This window comes from Phacochoerus africanus, chromosome 9 (genome assembly GCF_016906955.1).
Source record: "Phacochoerus africanus isolate WHEZ1 chromosome 9, ROS_Pafr_v1, whole genome shotgun sequence".
Lineage (NCBI taxonomy): Eukaryota > Metazoa > Chordata > Mammalia > Artiodactyla > Suidae > Phacochoerus > Phacochoerus africanus.
The window spans coordinates 82,416,623-82,427,596 of NC_062552.1; the positions used below are offsets into that span (position 1 = coordinate 82,416,623).

General features: G+C 37.9%; 1 protein-coding gene across 1 annotated transcript; it reads left to right on the forward strand.

Moving 5' to 3' along the window:
• The first annotated feature begins 4,434 nt into the window (after positions 1 to 4,434).
• Positions 4,435 to 5,370, forward strand: LOC125136136 (olfactory receptor 11G2-like). Its single transcript, XM_047796811.1, has one exon. The coding sequence runs from the start codon at positions 4,435 to 4,437 to the stop codon at positions 5,368 to 5,370; it is 936 nt and encodes a 311-aa protein (XP_047652767.1).
• Positions 5,371 to 10,974: the final 5,604 nt, after the last annotated feature.

Here is a 10,974-nt window from a genome sequence, read left to right on the forward strand (position 1 = left end):
ATCCAATATCCTGTAATTAAACCATAATGGAAAAGACTTTTTTTAAAAAAATAAAATACCACTTTCTTTCTGATGACATGTGGAATCTGAAAAAAGGACAGACTGAACTTCTTTGCAGAACAGATGCTGACTCACAGACATTGAAAAACTTAGGGTCTCCAGAGGAGACAGTTTGGGGGGTGGGGGGAATGTGCTTGGGTTGTGGGATGGAAATCCTGTGAAATTGGACTGTGATGATCATTATACAACTATAGATGTGATAAATTCATTTGAGTAATAAAAAATTTTTTAAAATACCACTTTCTGAACATTTTCATCCTCAATAAAAATGGTATCAAGTAATGCAAATACATATTAGATATTTTATGTCTGGCTTAAGTTCACCTTCAAGAGATGAATATGTGGTACCTGAAACTTAATCTCAGTCCCTAGCCACATGTCCTTAAAATCTGAGAGGAAAGGGCATTTAGAAAGGGTAAGTTTATGGTACAAGAACCAAATCCTCCCACATATGAGGTACTGAAAGACCTGAGGTAACTGTAGACATAAACTACAAGGATCTTGGGAAATTTTATTGGCCACATGAGTCCCCCATGTCACTGAAATCATATAAAATCTATAACTAGATGTGGCTCAGAGATGGACGGTTTTGCACATATTTAATAATTTTCAAAACATTAACAGTTTATTAATCTCCTGTCACAGTTTTTCTTCCTCTCCAAAAAAAAAAATATATATATATATATACTGTAATCAATTACCCCCTTCCCTAACACCTTCTGCCACTTTTGCAGGAAGGGTTTTTTGAGAGTTATTGTTTGTTTGTTTTTGCTTTTTAGGGCTGAACCTGCGGCATATGGAAGTTCCCAGGCTGTGGGTCAAATTGGAGCTGCAGATGCCAGCCGATGCCACAGCCACAGTAACACAGGATCCAAGCCACATCTGCAACCTACACCACAGCTCATGGCAACACTGGATCCCTAACCCACAAGTGAGGCCAGGGATCAAACCTGCATCCTCATGGAGACTAGTCAGATTTTTAATCCACTCAGCCACAACAAGAACTCCCTTTTTATTTTATTTTTATTGGAGTATAGTTGATTTACAGTGTTGTGAGGTCTTATTGCTTTTGAATATTTCAGACAGACTATTGTGAAGAGTCTATGCCAACTCTCAAAAATAATGGAAAATAGACACGTTTCATGTTCCTTATGCATCTCCTATTTACCAAGGCTATAAGACAATCAAGGCCTGAACTGCAGGATTATTTCACAATGTTTTTTAACCCAGAAAAATATAAAGTCATTATATAAACATATAATCATCCAAAGTCATTCTGCCAAGATTGGAAGAGGAAACAAAGAAATTTAAAGTTTTCTCTTCTTTTCAAGTTTCCTGCTACATGTATCTTAACATTAAATCAATAATATCAGGTTCCACAGTTTAACATAACTAGAAAGAGAACTAATGGATTTTGCATAGTCATATTCACGACCCAGATAATCAAAGGCCTGTTTGAGCAAGACTAGATTATTGCTAATCCTTTCTCTTAACTGGAGGAACTCTACTCTAAGTGACTGGGATATGTATTAACAGAAGTAAGCTGCAGTTATTTCCTACAATTAATATGAATGTTTTCCTCTTGAAACTGGTAGAGTGCATTACCAAATAGAATCAACAAGTTAGTTCCGTACCTCAAAAGAGAAAAGGCGATTCCAGTAGTCCCAAGGGTCCCTCGTTCCATGGCCACAGAGTCTAAGTCGGCTTTGTCCACAAGTAGCTATGTTGGTGTGATCTCTTTCTGGAAGTTAAAAAAATGCATTTATTCATTCATTTTATAACATTTGTTTTTTAATTTTATTTTATTGTTATTACACTATAGTTTATTTACTGTGTTGTGTCAATTTCTGCTGTGATAGTATTATATCACTAAATTGAAAATATTGATGGTGGCTTACCCAGCTAAATATCTTTTTTTTAATTATAGTTGATTTACAGTATTGTGCTAATTCCTGCTGTACAGCAAAGTGACCCAGTCATATATACATACACATTCCCTTTCTCATAGCATCCCCAATCATGTTCTAGCTCAAGAGACTGGACTCAGTAGGACCTCATTGCCCATCCATTCTAAAAGTAACAGCTTGTATCTACTAACCCCAAACTCCCACTCCCTCAACCCTCCACCTTGGCAACAAGAAATTTGTTCTCCATGTCTGTGAGTCTGTTTGTTTTGTAGACAGGTTCATTTGTTTCATATTTTAGATTCCACATATAAGTGATATCATATGGTATTTGTCTTTCTTAAGTGTGAGAATTTCTAGCTGCATCCATGTTGCTGCAAATGACATTGTTTTGTTCTTCTATGGCTGAGTACAATTCCATTGTGTATATATACCACATCTTCTTAATCCATTTACCTGTCATTGGATATTTAGGTTGTTTTCATGTCTTGGCTATTGTGAATAGTGCTGTAATGAACATAGGAGTGCATGTATCTTTTTGAATGAAAGCTTTGTCTGGATATATGCCCAGGAGTGGGATTGCTGTATCATATGATAATTCTATATTTAGTTACCTGAGAAACCTCCATACTGTTTTCTATAGTGGTTGTGCCAATTTACATTCCCACCAATAGCGTTTCTCTACACCATCTCTAGCATTTATGCAAATCAAAACTACAATGAGGTACCAGAATGGCCATCATTAATAAGTTTACCATTTTCTAAATATTTATTAAAAGATGCCTAAGTGCAAAGCATTATACTAATTCCTAATCATGTCTAATACAGTAACTTCTCAGGCAAACTGATTTTGAGCTGATGACAAAGGTTCTATTGAAATTTGCTGCTCAGGAAGATGTTCCTGTGTGACCCACTTTAAAGAATTCTCTCTTGAGAGAAGCATATGAAAAAAGAAGGGGTGCAGTAAAGATATGTCTTCTTAAATCATAAGGCAGATCACAAGACTCAATCTTATAAAAGATAAAAGTGGCTGTAAATTACATCATGCATTAAAATGTTCTCCTAAATCAAATTTGGAGACAGTTTTCTTTATCATCTTCAGAATTCTCTTCCTTGAAAGCAAAACAGTTCTGACATAAGCATCTACCCTGAAAGAAAGAAAAAAAGAAAGAAAAAAAAACCCACTGTCAGGAAGACAACTACTAAGTCTGATATTACAAAAGGAAAAGAAAAAAGAGAGAAGCCATTAAAATTCAGTCTATATTTAATTCCCCAGGCTCTGGTAAATATAGACCTTAACATTACAAAAAGATGTTGACAATCAGAGGTCTCATATACTGTCAGTGAGAGTGATAAACAGTGCAATAATGATGGAACAGTGTTTAGCTTAATCTATGAAAACTGAAGATACATACGCCCTTTGATCCAGCCTATAGAAATGCACACATGGGTCAACCAGAAAAAAGGAACTATATATTCATAGAAGCATTACTCCTAATAGCTGTAAAGTGTAAATAGCCAAAATACCCAACTGTAGTACAGTGGTTTAATAAGTGGTGGTTTATTCATAGACTGTAATGGTATAGAGTGGTAAAAATGGACAAACTATAGATACATGCCACAAAATAAATTTCAGAAAACTTACTGTTGAATAAAAGAAGCCATCCAAAAGTACTACATATACCATAATTTCATTTATGTAAAATATAAAAACTATCAAAACAAAAAATTGTGTTTCAGAATGCATACTTAGTTGTTTTGTTTTGGGTTTTTGTTTGTTTGTTTTTTGCTTTATAGGTTGGCACTTGCAGCATTTGGAAATTCCCAGGCCAGGGGTCTAATGGAAGCTGTAGCCACCAGCCTATGCCACAGCTGCAGCAATGTCAGATTCGAGCCATATCTGCAGCCTACACCACAGGTCACGGCAACACCAGATCCTTAACCTACTGAGCAAGGCCAAGGATCGAACACCAATCCTCATGGATCCTGGTCAGGTTCATCACCACTGAGACACAACAGAAAACCTCCATACTTAGTTATTAAAACAAAGAAAAGAAGGAAGGTGATTACCATCAGGAAAGGAGAATGTTTCAACTGGAGGGACAGAGAGAGGCAGAGGTAGTGATTGTGATAGAGCATGAGAGGAGATTTGAGGGTGCAAATGATAATCTATTTCTTGACCTCAGTTATAGTTACTGAAGAGTTTTATAAATAATTATTTAAATGTCAAGCATGTTTCTATATATTGCAAAATAAGGAAATGTCTCTGTCTACTAATATTCATTGACTTCTTGTGTTTTTACAACCCAACCACTCAGCCAGTTCAATATTTCAGGATTAGATAAAATAGTAACTATTGACATATAACTGTTTATTGCATTCCCCAGGGTGGTTCCAATGCATATTTGAGTCCCCATCTGTCTTTGCAATTATTCAATAATTTGATGGTGCTTTCACAGCTCCCAGACACATGAACATCTCCAACACCCCCAGCAACTCCAGCACCATCACCGGCTTCATCCTCCTGGGCTTCCCTTGCTCCAGGCACGGACAGATCCTCCTCTTTCTGCTCTTCGCTGGGGTCTACCTCCTGACCCTCATGGGCAATGGTTCTATCATCTGTGCTGTGCGCTGGGATCAGAGACTCCACACCCCCATGTACATCCTGCTCGCCAACTTCTCCTTCCTCGAGATCTCCTATGTCACCTCCACTGTCCCTAACATGCTGGCCAACCTCCTCTCTGACAACAAGGTCATCTCCTTCTCTGGATGCTTTCTCCAGTTCTACTTTTTCTTCTCCTTGGGTTCTACAGAATGCTTTTTCTTGGCGATTATGGCATTTGATCGATACCTTGCCATCTGCCGGCCTCTGCGTTACCCCACTCTCATGACTGCACGTCTCTGCTCCAATCTTGTGGTCAGCTGCTGGGTACTTGGTTTCCTCTGGTTTTTGATTCCCATCATCATCGTCTCCCAAATGTCCTTCTGTGGATCCAGGGTCATTGACCATTTCCTGTGTGACCCAAGTCCTCTTCTTGTACTCACTTGCAAAAAAGCTCCTGTGATAGAGCTTCTCTTCTCTACATTAAGTCCTGTGCCTATGATCATTCTCTTTACCTTAATTATGGGGTCTTATGCTCTGGTCCTTAGAGCTGTGTTGAATGTCCCTTCAGCAGCTGGACGAAGAAAGGCTTTCTCCACCTGTGGCTCTCATCTGGCTGTGGTTTCATTGTTTTATGGCTCTGTACTGGTCATGTATGGAAGCCCAAACCCTGAGCATGATGCTCCAACACAGAAAATTGTGACTCTGTTCTATTCTGTTGTGACCCCACTTCTTAATCCTGTGATATATAGTCTCAGGAACAAAGATATGAAGAAGGCCCTGCAGAAATTTCTCAGAATATAGGAATTCCTATCATGGCTCCACAATAATGAAGCAGACCGTTATCCATGAGGACAGGGGTTTGATCCCTGGCCTGCTAAGTGGGTTAAGGATCCAGTGTTGCCATGAGCTGTGCTGTAGGACGCAGATTTGGCTCAGATCCTGCATTGCTGTAGCTGTGGTCTAGGCTGGCAGCTACAGCTCTGATTAGACCCCTAGCCTGGGAACCTCCTTGTGACACAGGTGCAGCCTTAAGAACCCCCCCCAAAAAAATTTTTTTTCCTCAGACTATAAAAAGTATTTATTAAAAGGCTCTTGATTGGAATCTCTAATAACTAGTTATGTTGAGCATCTTTTCATGAGTTTTTGGCCATCTGTTTGTCTTCTTTAGAGAAATGTCTGTTTAGACCTTCTGACTTTTTTTTTTTTTTTTTGCTTTTTAGGGTCTTACCTGTGGCATATTGAGGTACCCAAGCTAGGGGTCAAATCAGAGCTATAGCTTCCGGCCTACCTCACAGCCACAGCAACACAGGATCCATGCTGCATCTGCAACCTACACCACAGCTCACAGCAATGCCAGATCCTTATCCCACTGAGCAATGCCAGGGATCGAACCAGCAACCTGATGGTTACTAATCAGACTCTTTTCCTCTGCACCACAATGGGAACTCCTGACCATTTTTTAATTAGGCTGTGTGAGGGGTGTTTTTTTGGTTTTTTTGGGGTTTTTTTTTTGTTGTTGTTGTTGTTGTTTGTTTGTTTTTTGTATAAAGCTGTATGGGGAGTTCCCACTGTGGCACAGGTTAATGACCCAGTGTTGTTTCTGTTGGGGTGCTGGTTCAATCTTTCCTGGCACAGTGGGTTAAGAACCTGGTGTTGCCACAGCTGTGGTGTAGATCACTGTTGTGGCTCAGACTCCATCCGTGGCCTAGGAACTTTCATATGCCACAGGTGTAGCTGAAAGAAAAAAAAAAATCTGTTGAAATGTTTGTATATTTTGGTGAGTAATTTCTTGTCTGTTGCTTCCTTTGCAGCAGGGGTTATCACCTCACACCACTCAGAATGGCAATCTTCAAAACTGAATGGGTCACTATGCTGTACATCAGAAAACTGATACAACATTGTAAATAAACCACACTCTAATAAAAACAAAGTACAATTTTAAAGTCTATTAAAAAAATCAATGCTGGACAGAATATGGAAAAAGGAGAACCCTCCTACACTGTGGTGGGAATACAAGCTGGTGAAACCACTATGGAAAACGGTAAGAAGGTTCCCTGAAAACCTACATACAGAACTACCATATGATCCAGCAATCCCACTCCTGGGCATCTATCGGGAGGAAACCATCATCTGAAAAGATACATGCACTCCAATGTTCACTGCAGCACTAGTTGCAATAGACAAGACATGAAAGCAACCTAGATGTCCATCAACAGAGAATTAGGTAAAGAAGATGTGGTTCATATAAACAATAGAATATTTCTCAGGCGTAAAAATATAATGAAACAATGCCACTTGCAGCAACATGGATGAACCCAGAAATTATCATACTAAGTGAAGTAAGTCTGACAGAGAAGGACAAGTGTCACATGAGACCACTAATATGTGGAATATAATTTTAAATTATGCAAAAGAACTTACAGAACAAAAACAGACTCAAAGATTTTGAAACCAAATTTATGGTTACCAAAGGGAAAATGTGGAAGGGAGGATAAATTAGGGGGTTGGGAGGGACATACACAAACTACCACGTATGTGATAGATAAAAAAGACCTACTGCATGGAACTGGGTAGTCTACTTAATACAGTGTAATAACCTATAGGAGAAAAGAATCTGAAAAGAAATACATATATGTATATGTATAACTGATTTACTCTGCCATACAACTGACACTAACACAACTTTGTTAAGTCAACTATACGCCAGTGAAATCTATTTTTAAAAAGGCTTGTGACTCCAAAATTGTATTTAATTTACTTGCAGATATTTATAAAAATTGTGTTTAGATTATTTTCAGGGTAAAAAAAAAACTTTCTTCAGAAAATTGTTCATCCTGGTATTGATCAAATTTCAGTCACCTAGGAGCATGTGTCTACTGCTTATTTGTTCTCGAGGTTCTTGCTCATTTGTCCTGCTTCTTGATATGCTTCATTTTTAAAGTTAAATGCTGATCATTTTATTTTTAATGTTGTAAATAAAATGGTATGGCAACTCAACAAAGGTTACGGCTTCTTCTAGAGGTAGAATAAGTAAATGTAGATCACTTTGTTCTCACCTAAGGACTAGGTTTAGGTGTTGTAAAAACAATCTGAGCCAATTTGTTGCTACATCTGGGATGTGATCCTTACTCAAGAACAAGACATTTCTGAGATCTCAACTTCAAGCCTGGACTGTTTTCAGCATACCTTCACCTGATTGAGTGACCCCTGACTTCCAATTCTTGTACTCTTTGAAACCCTGACCTCTGAAATCTCTGCTTGGCTCGTTAGACTCCAAGTTCTGCACTCTTCTAGATTTCTTGAAATCTCATCTTGCACACACATGGCTTAGAAATCAAAAAATGTCTTGCAAGGAGATTATATCATCTTTTGCTCCTCCTTCACTGTGGTCTTCCTTTCTCCAGAATTTGTTTCCCAAACCCCAGGTGCTTTGGTGGCTGGCCATAAATACTAAATCCTTGATCGCCTCAGTTCAGTGAAACTACTGCTTTTTGCTGAGCCTTTATTCTCTTTCCTTCCCCTTACTCTTTCCCACATGCCCCCATGTCCACATACCCCTTCCCAAGCCAGTGGACTGTCATGTCCTCAGGCCACAACACCCAAGGTGAGTATGGAACTCATCTCCTTGTTCCTTCATCTTGCAGTTGTAACCCCTGAAGTCTTTTCTGTATTGATGGTTCTCAAGTGCCTTCAAATGGTTTTTTTTATGAATTTTATAGGTATTACAGTATTTTTGTTAGAAGGGTTAGTTTAATGAAAGCTGCTTTGTCATTACTATAATCAGAAATTCTTTTATGTCATATATAAATTCCATATATTCTCACTATTTCCTTCACTTTCAGAAAATGATCTTAGAGCATAACCGTGAAAAAACCCACAAATCAAGAATATATTTATAGGTACTGGAATAAACACAAATCTAGGAAACAGACCTTTTTTTCAAAGCAAGCAGCTCCAGTGGATTCCATCCTTTCATATGCACTGAGGGGGAGGCAGTTTACTCCAGATGGATTCCAATGGATTCCATCCTTTCATTGTGCAGTAAGGGAGAAGGCAGTTTACTTAGAGTAAAAGAGGAAAAACCAACCAGCACTTCAGAGAACAAATCTGGGGCATATTTTTTCATTGGACTTTCGGGATTTAAACTATTATATTAGTTTTGGTGTAAAGCCAGTAATTCAGAATTTTTGAGGTTAGAATCTATTATTGGTTAACACAACAGTATGATGATAATAACACCTTCTCAAAAGCAAAAACCACAAAAGGAAAAACATCATCTGGGGCTACATGATCTATACCTCTGTTTTTGTGACAATAACATACTGTTATAATGACTGTAGCTTTGTAGTATAGCCAGAGGTCAAAGAGCCTGATTCTTCCAGTTTCATTTTTCTTTTTCTTTTATTTACTTATTTTTTATGATTTTTATTTTTTCCATTATAGCTGGTTTACAGTGTTGTGTCAATTTTCTACCGTACACCATGGTGACCCAGTTACACATACATGTATACATTCTTTTTTCTCACATTATCATGCTCCATCATAAGTGACCAGACATAGTTCCTACTGCTACACAGCAGGATCTCATTGATAATCCATTCCAAAGGCAATAGTCTACATCTATTAACCCCAAGCACCCCATCCATCCCACTCCCTCCTCCTCCCCTTTGGCAACCACACGTCTATTCCCAAACTCCATGATTTTCTTTTCTGTGGAAAGGTTCATTTGTGCCCTATATTAGATTCTAGATTTAAGTGATAGTATATGGTATTTGTCGTTCTCTTTCTGACTTACTTCACTCAGGATGAGAGTCTCTAGTTCCATCCATGTTGCTGCAAATGGCATCATTTCATTCTTTTTTATGGCTGAGTAGTATTCCATTGTGTATAGATACCACTTCCTCCTAATCTTGTCATCTGTCAATGGACATTTGGGTTTTTTCCATGTCTTGGCTATTGTGAATAACGCTGCAATGAACATGTGGGTACATGTGTCTTTTTCAAGGAAAGTTTTGTCCAGATATTTTTCAATATTGCTTTGGCTATTTGAGGTCTTCTCTGTTTCCACACAAATTTTAAAGTATTTTGTTCTAGTTCTGTGAAGAATGCCTTTGGTAATTTCATAGGGATTGTGTTGACTCTGTAGATTGTCTTGAGTAGTACAGTCATTTTGACACTATTGATACTTCCAATCCAAGAGTGTGGTATATCTTTCCATCTGTTTGTGTTATCTTTGATTTCTTTCATCAGCAGCTTAGAGTTTTCAGAGGACAGGTCTTTGATCTCTTTAGGTACATATATTCCTAGGTATCTTATTGTATTTCATGCGATGGTAAATGGGATGGTTTCCCTAATTTCTCTTTCTGATCTTTTATTGTTATTATGTAGGAAGGCAATCAATTTATGTGTATTAATTTTTTTCCTGCAACTTTACACAATTCATTGATGAGCTCTAACAGTTTTCTGGTAGTATCTATAGGATTTTTCTAGGTATACTATCATGTCATCTGCAAACAGTGACAGTTTTACTTCTTCCTTCCCAATCTGGATTCATTTTACTTCTTTTCCTTCTCTGATGGCCATGCCTAGGACTTCCAAAACTATGTTCAATAAATGTGGTGAGAGTGGACATCCTTGTCTTGTTCCTGATCTTAGTGGAAATGCTTTCAATTTTTCACCATTGAGAATGATGTTAGCTGTAGGTTTGTTATATATGGCCTTTATTATGCCAAGGTAGGTTCCCTCTATCCCCACTCTCTGGACAGTCTTTATCTACAGGATTGAAAGACCAGAAATAAACCCAAGCACCTATGGTTAACTAATCTATTACAAAGGAGGAAAGAACATAAAAAGGAGGCAGGAATGTACAATGGAACAATAACTGGTACTAGGAAAACTGGACAGCTACAGGCACAAGAAAGAAATTAGAACATTCTCTAACACCATACATAAAAGTAAACTCAAAATGCATAAAAACCTAAATGTAAGGCCAGACACCATAAAACTCCTAGAGGAAAACACTGGCAGAACACTCTTTGACATAAATCACGGCAACATCTTCTTTGATCCACCTTCTAGAATCATGACAATAAAAACTAAAATAAACCAATGGGATCTAATTAAACTCAAAAGATTTTGCATAGCAAAGGAAACCATTAAAAAATTAAAAGACAACCCATAGAACTGGAGAAAATCTTTACAACCAATGCAACTGACAAGGGCTTAATCTCCAAAATATGCAAACAACTCATACAACTCAACAACAACAACAAAAGAACCCAATCAAAAAATGGGCAGAGGACCTAAGTTGACATTTCTCCAGAGAAGACACATGGATGGCAAGCAGGCACATTAAACAATGTTCAACATCACTAATTATTAAAGAAATTCAAATCAAAACCACAA

What these genes read in the sequence shown, in the direction of transcription:
- LOC125136136 (XM_047796811.1), top strand. Translation starts at nt 4,435, where the DNA reads ATGAACATCTCCAACACCCCCAGCAACTCCAGCACCATCACCGGCTTC.